Source organism: Echinops telfairi, unplaced genomic scaffold (assembly GCF_000313985.2).
Source record: "Echinops telfairi isolate 266 unplaced genomic scaffold, ASM31398v2 ScPeMD7_3533;HRSCAF=4204_0, whole genome shotgun sequence".
NCBI lineage: Eukaryota > Metazoa > Chordata > Mammalia > Afrosoricida > Tenrecidae > Echinops > Echinops telfairi.
This window is the reverse complement of record NW_022107431.1, coordinates 91432619-91453869: the sequence shown is the minus strand read 5'-3', so window position 1 is coordinate 91453869 and position 21251 is coordinate 91432619. Positions and strand designations below refer to the sequence as shown.

The 21251-nt window shown below is 39.0% G+C and overlaps 1 protein-coding gene across 1 annotated transcript in view; it reads left to right on the top strand.

Annotated features, from left to right (window-relative positions):
* The window catches only part of LOC101643967 (cytochrome b5 reductase 4), a 91931-nt gene that overhangs the window by 19967 nt on the left and 50713 nt on the right, over positions 1-21251 (top strand). Inside the window, 2 exon segments of the mRNA XM_045294648.1 lie at positions 6655-6755; positions 11681-11762. Of these exon segments, the coding sequence (XP_045150583.1) occupies positions 6655-6755; positions 11681-11762 (183 nt within the window).

Below are 21251 nucleotides of genomic sequence, written 5' to 3'. Positions count from 1 at the left end.
ATGGGAAAAACACCATTGCTAGTACTGTGTTCCTAACTGAGCACTTTTGACCTAGCTCCTAAGCAACCCCTGGTGACCCAGGCAAGGTGCTATAGACAATTCAAACATTAGACTCTGTTTGAACAAGTGCACATCACCCTGTATAGGCTATACCTGGAGGAGCTGAATTGGAAACTCCACTAAGGGAACTGTACTTTACCTTACACTCACAGCAGAACCAGGGGACAGTTCCTTGAACTTTAAGCTGTAATGTCCTAGTGGGTGAAGAAGCAGACACTCACTCTCCAAAGGCTAGGTTAATATGTTTGATATGAAAATGCTTCCCATCATGTCCTTTTCCCCTTAAAAATTATCATGAACATTTGCTCTTGATAATAATGTATGTTTTGTGGTGATCCATTCATGTGAGCAGATTTGAATTTCACTTTCATCACCAGCAATCTGTGTTTTTGTCCAGACAGACCTCAGCTTCCATTTTTCTATATGTAAGAATGAGGATGATAAGAACTACTTCCCGGGACTGTTAGGATTTAGTGACAGCATAATGGTCTTCAGGAATTGTTGGGTTAGTGTCCATTTCCCATGCTGTACAACAATCTGCATTGTTTGGGAGTTTATTTAATGCTTTGAACCTCTGAGTAAAAGCAAAATATTTTTGGAAGTTTTCTCTATATACCATGAAAACTATTAGATGTGATATGAATATTACCATTGTAGATTTAAAATTGTAGGACTTCAGTCAGACACAGTAACTTCAAATCTTTTAAAAACATAAAAATTTTCCTGAAAGTTGAACCCTCACTTTATGGAAATAACTTGATCAAATGAGAAGTAATGTGTTCAAACACAAGATTTAAGTTTCTAAGGCACTTTAAGGGCTTAACAGAGATCATTAAAATTCAAACTATGCTAGCTTGCTCATTAAGTGTCTGATCTAGCATTGGCATTAAGTCAGGTAGGAGCTTGTTAGAAATGCACAATCTCGGGTCCCACATTAGGCTTTTTGAGCCAGAACCTGCATTTGGAGAAACTGGTGTCACAGGCACAGTTTATTTGTCTTGGTCATTTGGGGTTATCTTCTTGTGTTCGAATGTCAGAACGTCACATACAAAATCCTTGTTGGGTTTCTCTGCAGTGGGTGTATCATTGTGGTACTGTACTGTCATGCCCCTGGCATGTGTGCTAGGGGAAAAATAGGAAGCATGCTTTAAACATTTTGTTATTGTGATCATGTCTCCTATTAAGGACTATATTTCTTCACTATGTGGGGAACATCTCCCTCACTAATAAAGAATGAATATGTCTCATTTTTAAAAACAAAACAACAAAACACAAGTTTTAAAAAGTCAGCTAGTGAGATCACATTATCCGTATCTCTTTTGTTCTTCAAACTAGGGAGGTCAGGACCGCACTTAATACCCAGTCACAGGCACAGGTCGCGTCTCTCCTGCCAGCGAGTCGGTTCCGAGTCAGAGCAGTCCTGGAGAGGGTGTCCAGGCCTGTGGATCTTGTTGGTGGGAGCAGACAGCCTTGTTTTTCTTGGGGAGCAGCTGGTGCCCATGAACCAGCCCCTGCGATTCGCAGCCCAGAGGTTATCTATCCCATGGCACCACCTGACCTTCTCTAGCTAGCTTCGGCAACGGGGGTATTTTTTCCTACATATTTTTGCTTATTTTTTTAACAGCCTTTTACAAAGTGAAAGGTTACTGTTTTATTTTAAATGTTTATTAGTAGCAGTTGGCCTTTAACGATAAAGAAATTAATGTAGAAATTATCCATGAAAAAAACAAACCAACTATAGGTGATGTTTTCCAAAGTAGAAGATGCATGTGAAGTGGAAACCTTAAGTCTTAGATAAAAAAAGAGTCGGACCTTTTTATAAGTTTACAAAAAATGGTGACACCCTAGACACTGAAGCGTTAGAAGTTGCTGGCTGGTACTCCCTCCATAAACGCTGAGATGGCGAATCATGAGCTGGATGAGAGGCTGCCTAAATTTACATTGCTTTTCCAGTTCTCCCATTTTAAAATTTATCATTCTCTGACTGAATTGACAGTGTAAGTTTTTGGCAGTAAAAAATACTGAGTGGTGATTTTAAAACGGGTAGTAGTTTTTATTCTAAGAACTCACTTGAGAGTCCAGAGTTCCAGGCATAAAACACAAAAGCAATGTAATGGGAAAAATTAGAACAGATGCTACCAGTACATTCTGGGCAGGAACGGTGTGCTGAGGGCAGCTTTAGATCTGAGTGTTCACTTTCAACTGCACTGGAGCTGTGTGGCAGGGAATGAGCTAGGACATGTACTCTAAATAGTGCCAGGGGCCTGCTGGGACAGTGGTTAACGTACTCAGGTGCTCTCTAGGTAATGGTTTGAACCCACTAGCTACTCAGTGTAAGAAAAATGTAGTAGTCTGCTTCAGCATGAGATATCCTATGGGGCAGTTCTGCTCCGCCCTACACGGTCTCCATGGATTGGAATCTGCTTGATAGGAGTAGGTTTAGAAATACTTCCTGAGCATTTAAAAGTGATTTTGTTTTCAGACACTGGAAGTATCTTCTTCATACAATTGTTATATTTCAGTTGTGATCAATGATTTTTTTCGTAACAGTAGTCATCAGTCTTTTTCTTGTGTCTACACCAAATTAGAGATTTAAAAAATAAAAAAAGAAACCAAAGTAAACGATCACCATGTAATAGGATATATTCATGTGTGTATACTTTTATAACCTAAGTTATCTATCTGTCTACACAAAGGGGCTTCAAGAGAGTTTGTGGAAAAATCCATTATGAGTACGATTTTCAACAAACTTTTGGAAACCTTCATACGTACCCTACACTTATCTGTCAGGTTGTACTGTGGTGGCTTTTGTGTTGCTGTGAAATTGGAAGCTAAGCTAGAAGCTAAAGTAATTCAAGATCAGCAGGGTTATTCACAGTAGACAGGTGTCAGCAGAACTTTGAGACTAAAACAGACTAAAAAGAAGGATGTGATGTTCTACTTCTGAAAAAAATGGCCAGTGAAAACTTAGTGAATACCAGCAAAAAATGTATCCAGTGCCAGAGGAGCCCCATCGGTAGGAAGACAATGACTTCAAGCACAGCATCAGTTGTGAAGATGGTGTGGGCCCAGGCAGTGTTTCCTTCTGTTGTGCATAGCTGTGCTCTGAGTTGGAACTGACTCGGCAAAATCTGGGGCTTAAAAAAATTCATGGAAAACATAGAATTAAAAGTAATGGAATTTTTCCATGAACCTTTTGAAGTCCCGTCTTGTGACTTTGTAAGTGTGTGTGTACAAGCATAGATAGCGAGAAGACATATGCAGGTGTGGTTTACTTAACATTAGTGATACATTTTGTTAGATAGGATCTGATACGATTTGGATGTTGTACAAACATTTGTGTCTGTACTGCACCAGGGTTCTTGGTCCAGTGGCCCAGGGGCTGCATCTGGGCAGCTCATGTTGTAGCTACTGTCTACTAGCATTCTGAATTACTTGTAGTGAGATGGGAAGTTTCAGGTTCAGAGTGATCCTAGTGTTGTTGGAAAGCAGGATAAGATTATGAGAGGATGATTCCAATCTAAAGGATTGAGGGACAGCAGAGAACACAGGAGAGATATGCTTCAAAAAATAGGCGTTGATCAACGATAGCTGTTAAAGTTGTTTATCTTTTAGCTAGTTTTTTGGAATGTGGGAAATTCTCTCATAGAAAGTTGCATGATTGTGTGTTGTAGATTTTTGTTCTCAGGAAACCCTAGTTCAGGACTCATAACAGAGAATGTGTGGGGGCTCTTTTGTTTAGAAGCTATCCTCTGTCTTAAAAAGCATGTTGGGTATAATTCAGATCTTAATCTGTACCCTTGCCTTTTTTGATCTGTGCATTTTTGAACACTAGAATTCCTTCCACATCTGGTGAGGTAGGTGAAAGAGGATCCTGTGTGTGTGTGTGTGTGTGTGTGTGTGTGTGTGTGTGTGTGTGTGTTTTACTTGGAGAACTGCTATAAGAGAATTCTATGAAATTCCAATTATTCCTACCTTTAAGAGACTCTTTAATGAAATTCAGACTGCTTACTTGTTTTCCAAAATTAAACTGGGGAGAAATTGCAGTGTCTTTTTTCCTCTAAGATTATGAAATATAATGGAGATTTTAACCGATTTAAATTCATAGATGCAGTTATATTTTAAAAGAAGCATTGTGGCTACATGGACTCGCACTGTACTCTTAAGCTATCTTTGGGGCTGCAGTTGTGCACTGCCCTGTCTTTAAGTCCGCGATTGAAAAGCACTCCCTAGGAAGTGCTATCTGTTGAGAGACTTTGCTGTTTGGGGTGTTTCCTAGTTATTGTTTTTAAAAGATAAAAATATATTTAAATTTGTGGACAGATGCCATAAATATAGGTTGGCAGGCAAAAATATTATTAAGATCAAACTTTTAGTATTTGAGTAATTGCAGAGAATAATTGGACTTACTTTAAAAATAGATTTTCTTTCTAGATAAGGGATAATGGAGTGGGAATCTTATCACTGTGTACGGTGTGTATGTATGTATGTTTTTTAAAATTACATACACGGTATTTCACCATTTCTTTGTGTTGGGAAGCAATTTTTTATGGGTCTTTTATGTTTCCTCATGTTTTGCGAGCAGAAAGCACTGACTGCCATTGTTCTGGGCAATCTTTTCAGGGATATTTGTTTATATCTTAGTTACTTAGATCTGCTGTAAGAAAAATACCAGAGTGGACAGTTGTAACAACATAAATTTGTTATCTTAGGGTTTACAAGTTTAGAAGTAGAACTTCAAGGCATCAGCACTGCAGGACAGCTTTGTCTTACTGTCAACGCTAGAGGAGGACCCTTGTCTCCTCTCAACATCTGTGGGCCTGCACTCCCTGGAGATCGCCTCTCACTTGGTACCTGTCTTCCCCTGGTCTAAGGCTTTCTCAGTGCAGGCCTGAGCTCCACTTTCTTTTCTTACTTGGTGGTAGTTGGTCCCTCTATCTCTTCTTTAATTGTTAAATCTCTTTTACATCTGAAAAGAAATTGATCCAAGATACAGCCTAACGATGTAGATTGTATTCTGCTTCTTTGACATAACTGCCTCTGATCCTGTCTCATTAACATCATAGAATTTAGGATTTACAACACGGAGAATAATTATATCAGATGACAAAATTGAGGATAATCTCATAGTCCTAAGAATCATGGCCCAACCATGTTGGCACTTTTTTTTTTTTTTTGGTTAGGGGGGTGGAGTAATTCAGTCCATAAGAGTTTATATAAGGAACAGCTTTTGATGATAGAGATAATTTTGCCCTCCAGAATAAAGACGTTTGTTTATTCCCCATTATAAAATATTTACAACCCATTTAAAAATAATTGTGTCAATATTTCCTGACTTTCTGTGAGAACTGGAGTTCAAGAAACCAATAGAGATGTTGCTATTCTAGCAACTGCTATTGCTCTTGTTGTCAGACTGCAAAGGATGCCGGAGAACCTGTGACCGTGCCAAAAACGGAGACCAGGTTGATTCCAGAAATTCTAAGTTTATTCCTGCGAGCGCTTGTAGAAGAAAAATAGCCAGGTTTCTCTGAGCTGTTTAAGAGTTCAGTACTGACCTACGAGTTAATATACAAGATGCAGGATCTTTTATAATGATTATAGGAGGAAAATAGCAGGTGTTTCATAAGGTCACAAGATGCAATTGATACTCTCTAAGAAGGCAGGTTCTACAATGATCATTCTCTAGAGATCATTAGATCACCATCCCCTGAAGCTTCATGCGGCCTTGTTTATCCAAATTGGGGTAATGTTTTATGTCTGGCTACTTCCCTTACTGACCTTGTTCTTGCTTCCCAAGTTGGAACATCCCTGCTGACTAAGCTTAAAAGGAATGTTTACTGTAAAGGAGGAGACTGTTACATTATGAATTTTTAACAAACTAAATCTTAAATTATGTCATATTTCTAGTATTGATTTTTCCTATGTCAGTGTGAGTGATGTCCCTTGTCTCTGACCTAGGAATCTCATGTCTTCTGCCTGCAACAATGGAATGGTGGCAGGTTAACGTGCTAATGTGTAGTTACCGTAAAATCCCATGACTTTTACACTTCTTAATACTTCAAAATAGATTGTTTTTGGAACAATTTATTGGACCTTAGTTTTTATAGTTTTTTTGTTGTGTGTGTGTGTTTTATAATCATTTTATTGGGGGCTTTTATAGCTCTTATCATAATCCCTACCTACATCCCTTGTGTTAAGCACATTTGTATATCTCATCATCATTTTCAAAACATTTTCTTTCTTCTTGAGCCCTTGGTATCAGCTCTTTTTTTTTTTTTTAACATTTTATTAGGGGCTCATACAACTGTTATCCCAATCCATACACACATCAATTGTGTAAAGCGCATTTGTACATCGTTTCTCAAAACATTTTCTCTCCATTTAAACCCCCGACATTAGGTCCTCATTTTTTCCCTCCCTCCCCGCTCCCCCCTCCCGCATGAGCCCTTGATAGTTTATAAATGGGTATTTTGTCATATCTTGCCCTGTCCGACGTCTCCCTTCATCCACTTTTCGGTTGTCTGTCCCCCAGGGAGGAGGTCACACACAGTTCCATGTAGATTTAATATATAATTTCTTCTTGCTTTCATACAGGACTTGTTTATAATGTCAGTCCGTATATGGAGTATCATCCTGGAGGAGAAGATGAGTTAATGAGAGCAGCAGGATCGGATGGTACTGATCTTTTTGATCAGGTGAGATGCTGAAACTATTATAATGGGAGAATATCCTTAAATTTAACAATGTGACAGTTGTAGGAAGAAAGAAAATAGTTGTATTAATTTCAGAGATGTTGACTGGAATTTTGAATTGTAGAAAGATACTCTTTAGGTAGCAGCTGTTCATTTAATTTGCCTTTGTATTATTTTATCACAGTTTTAGAGAGGATTTTAACTGGGTGTATTGTCAACTGACAATTGCCGCTGCCTCTGCTGTCGATACTTGTGATGCCTGACTTCTGGGAAGACCAGAGGATCTGTGACTAACTTACTCGATCACGTTCAACAAGTCACTTTGCCTCTTCTTTGTTTTCCTCCTTTGGGGGTTATTGTACATTCAATTTCAAATACAATGTAGAAAGTTAAATAACATTGATTACTGAATAGAAACCTTACATATTTTTCTTCTGAATGTATAGAAATTCTGCTTGGGCATCTCAAAAGATACTTCAGCTAGTCACATTTCCCCCCATAATTTTTACTAAAGACAAATAGTAGCTCATGCGTTACTTACAGGTCTTACAGAATATGCTAATTACTATCAATCTGTTAAACTATTATTTTGAGATAGTAATGTTTGGAAGAGTATGGATTTGCTTTTGTCTCACATATGGTTTGCCCATATTTTAATGATGATTACCTTTTTTTTTAATAACCAAATCTATTTCTTAATTGACTATCCTCTCTTATATGCAACAGATTCTGACCAAGGGTACGTAAGGGGTGACTACCTCTATTGTAATAGCAGGCTTTTCATCATTTGCGATAACTGAATGAGACTGGGCTATTTTCCTAGTTGCCTCCTGACCAAATATACTTTTATTTCTATCCCTCCCTTGCCATCCATTTGAAGGTTTGTTTTTTTGTCCTAGTGGCCATAAGTGTAATCTGTGCTGTATTTAAAGTAAGTGAAATACTTACATGACATAATTCCATAGGTTAATAATCTTCCTGAATTGAAGAACCAGGTATTCTCATTGACCCTCTACCTGAGAGATTCTTTTTGTTGTTTTACAGCAAGTGTTCATTGCCATTTGGTCATTTTTATTACCCCGGATTGCAGGCCAAATTGAACCATTAGAGTTTGTATGGGAACTTGTTTGTGGTTCTTTCTCTTATATCTGCCCTGTAACCTCTTGGTATCAAGGGTACTCTTCCACAAGCATTTCCAGTAACATCTAGTCTTACTTATATTCCTAAGTGCTGTCGGGTTCTATGGACGTTCTCTAAGAAAGCTCTTGTTTGGGGGAGTGACAAAACTGCTATATTGTTAAGTTCTTTGGCAATTCAAGCAATTTTTTAATGGACAGACTGCTGTATTCCATCTTGGCTTTAGTAAGACCAGTGATGTTTAAATTATTTATGACTTTCACCACAGAAGTAAACAACTTTGTATTTGAAAAACTGCAATGAAGCTTCTTGCACAGTTAAATGTTTGAGAATTTACTGGTGCCAGGCATTTGAGTTGTACACAGAACATTAAGTAATCTCTTTAGTATCATTTCTATGTCTCCTGTTTTCATCTTACTCCTTTCTTCTCATTTTGCATTTCCAAGCATCTGATGGACAATTTGATAACCTAGTGGCATTTTAAGTCCCTCAGCCTTCAAATAGTATCAACCAGTCCTCTCGTTTCTTATTCCCTCCTAGTCCTGGTTTCTGGTACTTTGTTCCCTCCTCGTCCTGGTTTCTGGTACTTTGTTCCCTGGTACTTTGTTCCCTCCTAGTCCTGGTTTCTGGTAGTATGGACTTGAAGTCACTGAGTTATCTTTGCCTTTGCTTCTTGGTGCCCCAATATCTGATCAGAGGCCAAGTCCCATGGATTTTGCCTGTTTTATAAACAGTAGACCCTTTTACTCCTTCCTACCACCTTTGTTCTAGTCATCATCACCTCTAGCTCCAGATTTAAAATGTTCTCAGCATTATCTTCAATATCAATTTTGAAGATGTATGGCAGCCAGCTTATGTTTTCCTAAAGTACATTAATATTAGCACCTTGCTCCTTAATTCTCAGCACCTGACCATTTATAGTGGAATAAACTTCAAATCTTTAGCTTGCCTTCTGAAGCCCTAAAACGACTCTATCAGGCTAATTAATTTTTTAATCATTTTATTGGGGGCTCATACATCTCTTATCACAGTCCATACATATAACCATTGTGTCAAGCACATTTGTACATTTGTTGCCATAATCACTTTCAAAACATTCTCCTTCTGCCTGAGCCCCTGGTAGTCAGCTCCTCATTTTTTCCCCTCCCTCCCACAACCTCCCTCACGAACCCTTGATAATTCATAAATTATTATTTTTTTCATGCCGCACACTGACCGATGTCTCCCTTCACCCACTTTTCGACTGTCTGACCCCCGAGGGCGGCTATATGTAGATCATTATGATTGGTTCCCACTCTCTCTCCCCACCTTCTCCTTACCCTCCTCGTATTGCTACTCTCATTGTTGGTCTTGAAGAGTTTATCTGTCCTGGATTTCCTGTGATTCCAGCTCTTTTCTGTACCCGTGTACATGCTCTGGTCTAGCCAGATTTGTAAGGTAGAATTGGGGTCATGATAGTGGAGGGGGAGGAAGCATTACAGAACTAGAGGAAAGTTGTATGTTTCATCACAGGCTAAATATTCTTAATGTGAATTTTCTTGCTTCAGGCAAAGTGTTAGCTGATCTCATGATTAACGAACTTTATATTGTTGCCACCTTGAATATCTCTTTCATTTATCTGTTTAAATTACACCCAATCCCATTGCCCGAAAGATAGTGTTTTTACACATTAGTGGACAATCCATAAATATTTGCTAAATGAATGTCAAATTAATGAGTGCCTATTATATGTATATACATATTTTTTACTCAGCAGCTGTAAATTCTAATGTCACATAAAAGTACTTTGATCTGATTGTTTTCATCAATGTATGCCTTGGGATATGAGAGGGCTTCAAAAAATTCATGGAAAATGTATTATTTTTCAATGCTGTCTTCTCTTACACATTTTAAAGCCCCCTCATATATTGTAATTTTCCTTTATTGGCCACTTAGTCTCAAATGTTTGGGTTATTTTCAATATTTTGCTAATATAAATAGTGCTGTGAAGATTAGCCGCAAGAAAGATGTTCTTATATTTATTAACTATGCATAGACATTCAGCCATATGAATCAAAACAAAGTTTGGATAACATTGAGAAGAATGGGAATTCCAGAACACTTCACTGTGCTCATGTGGAGCCTGTGTATAGACTAAGAGGCAGTTGTTTGAACAGAACAAAGGAAAATTGCAAAGTTCCAAATCAGGAAAGGTGTTTGTCAGGATGTATCCTGTCACCATACCTATTCATTCTGCTTAGGAAATAATCAAGGAGCCGGGCTATATGAAGAACGCACCTTTGGTACTGGAGGAAGGCTCATCCATGACCTGTGATACACAGATGACATAACCTTGCTTCCTGGACGCAGAGAGGACATGCAGCACCTGCTTTGAGAAACTGTGCTGTAGCATTCAGACTAGAGTACACCTAGATATAAAGGCAACCAAAATCCTTACAGCTGGGCCCGGAGACAACACCGTGATAAAGTGATACAGGATTGCAGTTGTCAAGGGTTTCATTTTACTTGGCTCTTCAATCGACGTGTCGATGTAAGCAGCCATCAAGAACTCAAAGGCCGTACTGCATTGAGCAAATCTGCGCACAGACCTCTTTAAACTGTTAGAGTAAAAATGTCACTTTAAGACTGGTGTGCCTGCCTTAAGCCATGACATTTTCAGTTGCCCCTTACACATGTGAAATGTGGGCAGTGAATTATATATAAAGTATGGCTGTTAAAACTAGGAACCAACTCAGTCGCACCTAACAAAACAAACATGAGTATCCTGGCATCGACATCTGTGTGTGTAGATGATATTTTCTCAGCTAACTGCCTAAATTACTGAGTGGCAGAGCTGTGTATTTTACTGCATATTGACAGCATGGCCTCCAGAAAGGCGATGCACGTTTGATTCCCACCGCTGGGGTGTGGCAATAAGTGCTGGCAGTTGCCTGCCTTAGAGGATCAGGCTCCCTGCTAATTTTGAAGTCTCTGTCATATATCCAAGTCTCAACAACCATAGTATGTGTATCATTTGTTCTTTCATGGAAAACACTCCCAGTTCAATTCACAAAGCAAGCAATTGTGTTTGTGCTTTTTCCTCAGGAGAACCATCACACTGTGTAGTAGAAATGTTTTTTGAAATTTTCCCATGTTGTCACACAGACTGTTAAAAAATGTTTAAAATTTTTTTAAAAAATTAATAAGTTTTATGATTTCATGAAAGACACTGTGATTTTCTACCATGTGGGTGTGTGGTAGAGAAGAGTACTAATACAGTTTGGGTGTCACTGCTTTGATTCTTCACCAGCAGTTTTACTCGCCATTGCTTTTGTAAGGTTATGCAAATGATAGCATCATGCATCTAGTTTGTACCCCATGGACACCTGACAAGGCCCAGGAATAATACCCCCAGAATTCCATAGATGACCCCTGGTGAACAGCGTTTTACGCCAGTGTTATCTATCCTGCCTTTCTGCCATTCCCCTGTTGGCTGATGGAATCTCTCGGGGTGGGACATGAGTTGGCAGTGAGTTTGGACTGGGTTTTGGGTGCTGCAGATGGTTAAAGTGGTCTGTTGTTAATCAGATTAGAGCTTCCAGCCAGTCTTTCCCCAGGCACCTATGAATACCACCGGCCATCCATTTTCTTAAAATCGACCATCACAGATCCTGTTCTACTCTGAATCTACACAGTGCCAACTGTTTTTCAGAGAAATCTAAGACTGTTTATAAGTTCTGCTTATAATAAAGTTAGAATCCTATGTGGAGTTCAATACATGTTGCTTTTCTGTCCTTTATCTCCGATGCCAGGTGCATCGTTGGGTCAATTATGAATCCATGTTGAAGGAATGCCTGGTTGGCAGAATGGCAGTTAAGCCCACTCTTTCTAAAGGTAAGTAGTGCTAAATCTGACCATTAAAATGGTATTGATATGTGACACATAGGAATTTTTTTTAATTTTACCTAGATTTCAGCAATTAAATAAATTACTGTATTTTTCATCTTTTCACTGGTCCCTTAATCTAGTCCCTCTAAAGGTTTTGCTTCCACCTTGAAATTAAACTATGATTGATTTCACCTAAAATTTAAAATATATTTTGTAGAGAAAATTCTTTTCATCACTTTCTCTTTTGATCTTGACTTAAAGTTGTATAAAAAGATTAACTAGCACGGTTAGTTAATGTTGATTTTTAGACAAGGTTTGCAGGATTTAATTTGTTGAACCAGTGATACTACATTCATGTGATTCAAAATTTTGAGGAAAATAAATAAGCTTACAGTGAAATTCATCTTCTCATTGCCTGGAACCCTCTTGCTCCTTGCCCCTGCCCACTCCTTGTACCCTCACCATAAATAACCTCTGTTCTTATGTAATCTACTACTTTTTCTTACCTCTGAGCTGGGACTCTACAACCTGGGTAGTGCTGGAAGTCAGTTCATTGTTTCTTAAACTTCTTTTGGAAAAGCACCGTTTGAAAATGTTAGGCGTAGAAAAGGAGTAGCTTTGCTTAACCCCTACCTGTGGAAGGAATCACAGGCAGCTCTCGTGAGTGAGACTTTAAGTCTTGAAACCCCACTAGAAACAAATTGGCTTTTCGGACAGATTCTGCTACTTCTTAGTTCAGTGGATTTTGTTAATTACGATTTTATTCTCAGAGGATTAAATTGTTGTGAGGTGTCATTGAGTGTCTCAAATTCTAACGACTGTACAACAGAAGAAAGCGTTGCCCAGTCCTGTGCCGACCTCACGATCTTTCATGTATTTGACCCCTTGTTGCAGCCACTGTGCAAATTCATCTCTTGGTGGAGCCCATCTCCACCAAGCGTGATGTCCGTCTCCAGAGGCTGATCTCTCTGAGTGCCATATCTGAAGTACACGAGGCAGAAGCTGACCTTCTGGCTTCTGAGGGGTATTTTGACTATGCTCCTTCAATACAAATGTGCTTGTTCTTCTTGCAGGCCAGAGCTATCGTGTTAGGCTCCGCATTGCAAGGTCAGCAGTTTGAAATCACCAACCCCTCGAAGGGAGAAAGATGGAGCTTTCTACTCCTGTGAGGAATTATAGTCCCAGCAACCCCTATGTACAGTTATACTGCCCCATAGAACTTCTGAGTTCAGCTGGTTTTGACTGAATCAATTCAATAGCAGTGAATCTCCCAATCCATGGTACATTCAATAATACTTCTAAATTCATAATTAAAATGCTTCCGTTCTTCTCTGATCTTCCTTCTTCATTATCCAGTTTTTGAATGCATGTAAGACAATTGAAGGCACCATGGCTTGGTTCAGCATACCCTAATCTTCAGAGTGACGGCTTTGTTTTTTTAACACTGTAGAAAGAGCTTTTGTAGCTGATTTGATCAGTGCATTATTTGATTTCCTGTCTATTGTGTTCATCTCAGCAAGTGAAATCAACAATTATATCCTATAAACCCTCGATATGTGTTTTGTTGTTGTTGTTTATTGGCCCAGTTGTATGGGATTTTGTTTCTTTGTGTTGAGGTGTTAACTATATTGAAGGCTTTGGTCTATATCTATAAGTATTTTAAATCTTTTTTGCTTTCAGCAAGTAAGGTTGTGTCATCTGCACATCACAGTTGTTAATGAGCCTTCTTCAATCTGATGCTGCTTTCCATAGATGCTAGCATTTCAGATTGGTTTCTCTGCATACAGATTGTATAATATGCTGCAAGGATACAACCCAGATGATATATACCTTTCCTAATTTTAAATGATGCCATATTTGCTTTTTCTATTTAAATGACTTCCTATAAGTCTGTATACAAGTTCTGCATAAACTGTTCGTGTTCTAGAACTACTAGTCTTTGCAATGCAATTCATAATTGTTTTATTCATAGTTGAATGCCTTTATAGCCAATAAAACATAGGTACATCTTTCTGGTGTTCTCTTTCAGCCAAGATTCATCAGACATCAGTATCTCTTGTTCCAAGGCCTCTTCTGAATCTGGCTGCAATTTCTGGCAGTTTATAGTTGATGTACTGCTGTAATCAATTCTGAAATATCTTTAGCCAAATTTTATTTGCATGTGATATTTATGATACTGCTTGATAATTTCTGACTTTTGTTGGGATCATCTTTCTTTGGAATAGGTTCAAATATGGGTCTCTTTTAGGTAGTTGCCCAGGAAGCTGCCTTTTAGACTTCTTAACACGGATAAGCGAGCACCGTCAGCACTGCATGTTTGTTGAGACAGACCGAGTGGGCTGCAGAGATTCATGCAGAGATTCTCCACTGCCTGCAGTACGTCTTAGACTGCTTCCTTTAATAACGTTGCTTCTTAAGCATATGGCACCTCCTGAAATGGTTGCATATTGATCAACTATTTTTTGGTACAGTAACTCTTTATTCCTTCCATTCTTTTAATGCTGCTTGTGTATAGAAAGGTAAAGATTTTTTGCTACCTTAATTATGTACCTTTATTTTGAAGGATACTTTGTTATTATTAAGTGACCCTACATACAAGTCAGTTCTGACTCACAGTGACCCTGTGTACAACAGAATAAAACACTGCTCGGAGCTGTGCCATCCTCGTGACTGTTCCTGTTTGATCTCACTGTGTGAGCCCATCTGGTGGGGGTCTTTCTCCTTTTCACTGGCACTCTGCTGTTCCAAACATGATGACATTTGCCAGGAACTGGATTTTCCTGATGACTTGTCCACAGTGTGATGAAATGTCACCAGCCTTGCTTCTAAGGATCCTTTTGACTATATTTCTTCCAAGACAGATTTGTTTCTTCTTCTGGAAGCTCATGATACTTTTATTAATCATCAATAATACCTTAATTCAAATGCATCAATTCTTCTGTGGTCATCCATATGTATTGTCCAACTTCCCCATGCAGATGAAGCACTTAAAAAGTGACATCCTTGCTCTCCAGCACTTTAAGAAGGTCTTTTGAAACAGATTTGCTGAATACAGTGTTACCTGGTTTCTTCATTCTGTTTTCATGAGCATTGACTGTGGATCCAAGGAAGAATAAATCCTTGACAATTTTTGTCTTTTCTCCGTTTATTATGATGTTGCCTCCTGGTCCATTTGTGAGGATTTTGGTTTTCTTCACACTGAGTTGTAAAGAAGGATTTGATCCTCAGCAAGTGCTTCAAGTCCTCCTCATTTTTAGTAAGCAAGGATTTGTCACCTGAATCCTGCAGGTTCTTTACAAGCCACCCTTCCTTCCTGGTGCTGCCTTCTCCGTGTAGTCCAACTTCTTGGATGATTTGCTCAACATGCAAATTTATACAGATGGTGAAATGATATAACCTTGACACACACTGTCCCTGGATGTAAGTACTTGTCCTATTGGAACTTCTAGGTCTATGTACAGACAGGTTCCACGTGAACACAATGAAATGTCCTGGAACTCCCATTATTCTGTGTTATTCAATTTGTTCTGATCCACACAGTAAAGAAAATTGCTTAGCAAAAAACAAATGGCACAAAAATCAGAAGGGTTGAAGAAACTGACAAACCCAGACTAAATACTAATCATAAAGAACTGAACTAGCCATTATGCCTTCTCCTTGTACCACTTGATTCCGGGACGCACACATAGTTTTAAAATATAGACTCGAGCTGCTGCTCTGTGTATTTGTACGCTCACAATTCTCTTGTGAGCACTGTCAAACAAAGCTCTGATGCTGAGTACTGCAGCAGTATATCTAACCCAAAAAAGACTTTAGGTCAGATGTCTTCTCTGGCACTTAAACATCAGTAAACAGAGCCTGTCTGAGTGCTTTTCATTGTTACTAACTCGAGGGTCGTAATAAACATTCTAATGCTAAGATGTTTAAATAAATTAATGTTTACTCACCACCTTGCACATAAGGTAGTCGAAGTGATTGTCACTGTTGTGGCCACTTCCCCAGCATCCACTCCTAAAATACCGAGGCTCATTACATTTTTTGATTCCTCTTTTTCTGTAATTTACAAGTCAGTGTGTTCTAATGAGATTTTGCCTTGAAAAGGTAGTTTTGTTTCTGTCGGGGTGGTGTTGTTATTTCTGTTTTTGACAGGACATATGGGTGGGTTTGTGAATCAATCTCTTTTTTTTTTTTTTTGCTGTGAAATATTTTTGGATCATGAATGTTGTGATAAAGTGAGGCCAGCAGCTCATGATAAGAGCCACCTTGTATGCCTTTGATTAGGAAGCAAAGACAGACAGAAAAGCTTTGATTCTGAGTAAATGGATCAGAACTTTGCAGTAGTGGAGCCTGGAGATAGGCACAAAGATTAAGAGTCAGACAACAAGGAGTGGATTGGGGTCAATTATTACATGAAATCTAGAAAGAGTCTGAAATCCAAGTTTCCAGAACCAGGAGACCATGTAAAGACAAACACAAAGAAGGTAAGGAAATGGGTTTAATGTGTCAGAGATAAGGACTGTCCATGGTAATTAAGGGGAGATGTTACTTTCACACTTCCTGGTAAGCCTTTGGAAAGGCTGGTCCAGTGGGTTAAGTGTTGGACTGCTGAGAGTCCAGTCCAAACCCCCTGCTGCTCTGTGAAACACAGCTGAAACCGTCAGTCTCCTGTAAGACTGACCACCAGGAAACCCTGTGGACCAGTTCTGTTTGTCTTATGGGATCACTGGGCAGGAGTCAACTCATCTGCAGTGGGTTTAGGTTTGATTTTATGCCTTTCATCTTTAGGCAGGGATTGATCATCATCTGTGCTCACTTGAGACCTATTGATAGAAACCAGTAGATAGGTAACCATGGCAATTTGGAGAATGAAACAGGACTCTGTTGTTAATCATGTAGGACATTAACGGGAAAACCAGGGCATGTGCTCACCCCACAATTAAAACTCTTAGGTGAAGTGGACAAACAATGAAAAGAGAATGTTCTTGACTTGGGGCTGTGGTAGGGACTGTGAATAGTTGGGGAAAAAGGAGTTTTACACTTGGGCTCCTTTTAGTATAAAAGCCCTGAAAAGAGGTGATTACTAGAGCCCAATGCAAGAGAATCCAGAATTATTAACTTTAGGATACCACCACAGTTGGGGCGGTCTGCAGGTTAGTTTTCCATTTATTTAATGGTTTCTAGATTCGAGAAAAAGATAAGGCCTTCCACTCCCATAAAAGTTTATAGTCTCAGGAACCCATAGGGGCAGTTAGTTCTACTCTGTAGTATAGGGTCACGATGACTCCATGGCAGGATGGGCATGCGTGAGCGTGGAGATAAGAAGCCCTGGTGGGGAGGTGATTAAGTGCTCCAGATTACAGCCTTGGGAACCTATAAGGCATTCCATTCTGCTCCGCCCTATAGTGTCGTTGTGAGTTGGAATCAACTCCAGAGTAACATGTTTTAGAATAAGGGTGGTAAAATGCCTAGGAGGAATGGTAAAGCTAACAGACTCAGAATATAAAATTCTCATGGATTTGTGATTATAATACTTCTTCCTTTAAAAAGCATTATGGTTTGCATTATGCCTTAGAAACTATATCAATAATAAAAAAATGCTTTCATTGTTCTTTTCTGATGATGTTAGTAGCATATGTGTGAGGGGATACCCCCCCAAAAACGGAAGAAAGCTCCTCTGGGCAGAAATTTCATATTACGCATTTTTCCTACTAGGGGAGCATCCTATAACTCATTCTGAGTTAGTGCACCCAGTGGCCTTGCCCAGGAAGGTTCTCTCTGGTCACAGTGGATTTTTTTCATAAAAATGGTTTTGCTTGAACCTCATTTTTATGATGGCCAATTTAAGAGAACAGTGTTTGGCTGTGAAATTTTGTTTCTTGGGGAAAATGACACAGAAACTGGTGTGATGTCAAACACAGCTTACAAGGACAGCTTTTGGGGAAGAACTCAAGTGGATGAGTGCTTTTCTCATTTCAAAACAGGTGAAATGTTGATTGATGACTAACCTCATTCTGGATGTCGGGCAACTTACCGAACAGATGAAAATGTCAACAAAAGTCATGAAGACTGATGGTGAACCACTGAAGCGATGGGGAAGTTATCTGCACTATCTTCAAGCTCGGTTCAGCAAATTTTAATGGAAGATTTGGGAATGAGAAGGGTCACTGCAAGATTTGTGTCTTGGGTTCTGACTGACCAGCAAAAAGAGCATTGAGTGGAAACATGCCATGCTTTGAAAAAACAGCTCTTGAGTGACCCAAACTTTTTCTCCCAAGGTCAATTCTGGTGAACAGACATGGTGCTATTCTTACAACCCCAAAAAGCAAACATCTATCAAGTCAAACATCTATCAAGTCAGTGGAAAATGCCATCATCACCTTACCCAAAAACGGCGTGTCAAGTGAAATAAAAATTCAAGACAATGGTGGGTTTTTTTGTTTGTTTTTTGATGTGAGGGGGATAGTGCATTGGGAGTTCATTCCACCAGGTGAGACTGTTTATCAAACTTCCTATTTAGAGGTTCTGAAAAGATTGCATAACAGTGTGCTACAAAAAGTCCTAATTTGTGGCAGATGGGGGACCGGATTTGCCACCAGAACAATGCACCTGCTCATGCAGCCATCTCAGTGTGCCAGTTTTTGACAAAACAGCATGCCTTTCTTGCCCCACACACCTTACTCACATGACCTTGCTCCGTGCAACTTCTTTTTGTTTCCAAGAATGAAAGGGACATGAAAGGATAGTGAGTTGATAACATAGAAGAGGCAAAGAAAAAAGAAACAATGGAGTTGCTATCAGCAATTCGAACGACTGAGTTTGAAAAAGGTTCCCAAAAATTGAATCACAGATTTGATAAATGTATTAAGTGTAATGGAGAGTCCTTTGGAGGTGATAGGGTTGTTTTGTATACATAGCTTTTGGGGGGGAAATCTGGTCTTTTCTGGGTATCCCCTCATATGTTAAGCTGGTATGTAGGCTGTGGACAGTCCTCTGAGATGTTTCACGTAAGGGTACATCTATAGAGCCAGGGACTAGCACATAGATACCAGGATCAAAAGGATTCATTAATTCCTGCCATGACACTGAAAAATTACTTCAATGCATTATTCCAAACAAATGCAAGACTTTAGCCTCAATTTGTTATGAGGAGTTCAATTTAGAGATAAAGGAGAATTCTTAGATAAAAATGATTATTAAACTTATATTGACACAGTGGCTGCAACAATGGACATATTGTTGAACAACTGTAAGGATGGTGCAGGACCCAGCAGTGTTTCACTCTGTTTTGTGTGGGCTCGGTATTCGTCGGAACAGGCGTGGCAGCACCTAACAACATGTGGGAACCAGGAAGTCTTCTGGCAAGACTAAGCCACTTAGTCAAGGGAACATCAAACCTACTGCCATTGAGTCTGAAACTATAGGGTTTACAAGACTGTATACCTATACAGGAGCAGTTAGCCTAATCTTTTTCCCTCAGAGTGAACGGTGGTTTGAACCGCTGATTTTTATGGTTAGCAACTCAATCATGGGAAAATAGACTGATAAATTTTGGATTTTGTAAATAAGCTCCTTGATAATAAGACTGCCTGCTTTCATATCTGATGGTTACATGATCCCAGCCTGTTGAATTAAGAAAGGACGATGAAACACATTGCTGCGAGGTAAAGCTTTTAAATACAAATGATCAACACTTTTCTCCTTAGAAAGCTTTCATTGGGGCCTCCTGACACATGCCTACAAATCTTCCACACTGTTAGAATACTAATTTCTCAATGGAGTTCTTTCCAAGTTTCTTCCAAATAAAAATGACACTCCTTTGTTCTTCCTTAACACCAGACTTTACAGTATGTCTTACATAGTATTAATCTTACTGCCTTCTCTTTTTAACCCAGTTTAATTTTTTGAATAATGCATGTACATGATTCAGGGATGCCAAGTCCCTTGGTCATACCTCTGTCTCACATATTTCCTTTTCTCCCTTCCACACACACATGAAGGTAACTGTGTTTATAGTTGTATTGTGAGCCTTTCCAAGTTGTATTTATGCATGTATAAGCAAACTGAAAAATTACATTCTTATTTTTCTAATTTTATCTAAATGACTTCATAGTTTGCCAGTATCAGTATTAGGATGATGACCAACATACTTATTGAAATAATTAGCATAATTGTAACTTCAATAAAATTTTTCATACTCTCTTTATCCCAGGGGATCCTCCAGTGGCTCTAGATATAAACTAGATTGAGGCCACAATTAAAATTTCTTACTCAGCCCTCTTGCCAAGATAGCAGAGCAGAACCCCAGACAGATCACAGCCCTATGTTCTAAATAACTGTGACCTCTGGAAAGCAGAGACTCATACCACAATAATACAATTTCACCAACATCATGAGGAGCTGCAAATTCTGTTACCCAGGAGCCAAAAATGATAGAATTAGTTATCAAGACAGAATGTTAGAGTTCCCTTCAGTAAAGAAAGTATCTCATGTAACTACAGTGATTCTGATGTAAATATACTTCACAGTGAGGAATACCTCCTTTTTTCTGAGACTCAGTGTTTGAAAGCTGCACGAAAGCACACTAGTACAGTCTTTAGAGTTATTCTACAGGTGTCTCAGGTAAGGTAGCAGAGAGGCCACTTGCTGGGCATCACTTGAAGGTGGGAACCAATGAACAATATCTAGTAACCCAATTAAGCGCAACATCCTTTTACAAACATGTAGATATGCAGAGTCAAAGGAAGGTGGGGAAGGCAGGACACTTAGCCCCAGGCATAAGTCCAGGAGAACACAGACAAGATGCCACTAATAGGAAAGACACCTGACTGAGGCAGCCAAGGAAGAGGGGAAAGCTCTTTCTACTTACATGTCTGTTCATCTGGAAACATGGTGGTGGGGGAGTGCAATCTGGAAGCTACTCTTGGGTGCTAGAATTGAGGGGAGGCGTGCATGATTCAAGAATGCACGTACCAAGTTACTCTATTATTTGTTCTATTATGAATCTTTCAATCTAACTGTATGCGTGTATAAACATATATATATATATATATGTTTATAGTGTTTCTAACTTTTAAACCAAACAGTTTCCTATAATGTCAGTATCAATAGTAGGATGATGAGATTGCACCAGGTGCTCTTCACCCTCAGTACATCCCTGGATAGTTCAGATAGCTATCTTAGTGGAAGTTGTCCTCCTAGTGGTATATTTTTAAAAGACTTCGTGAAAAAACATATTAATTTAGTTGAATCCAGACAGTTTTGACAGAACCAAATCAATTCATGTCAGGCAAGAAATAACCATATGAGATAACATTTTTCCCCTAAAAACAAATTATATAGGGCAATGTTTCAAAATCTAGGGGTCTCTTAGATAAAAACAAATAGTTTTTCATGATAAATGTGATGTGCCAACCGGCCAGCTGGCTATGGTATATATTAAAAATAGACATAACTTACCTAGGGATATACCTGACTAAAAAAATGAAAGCTTTGTAT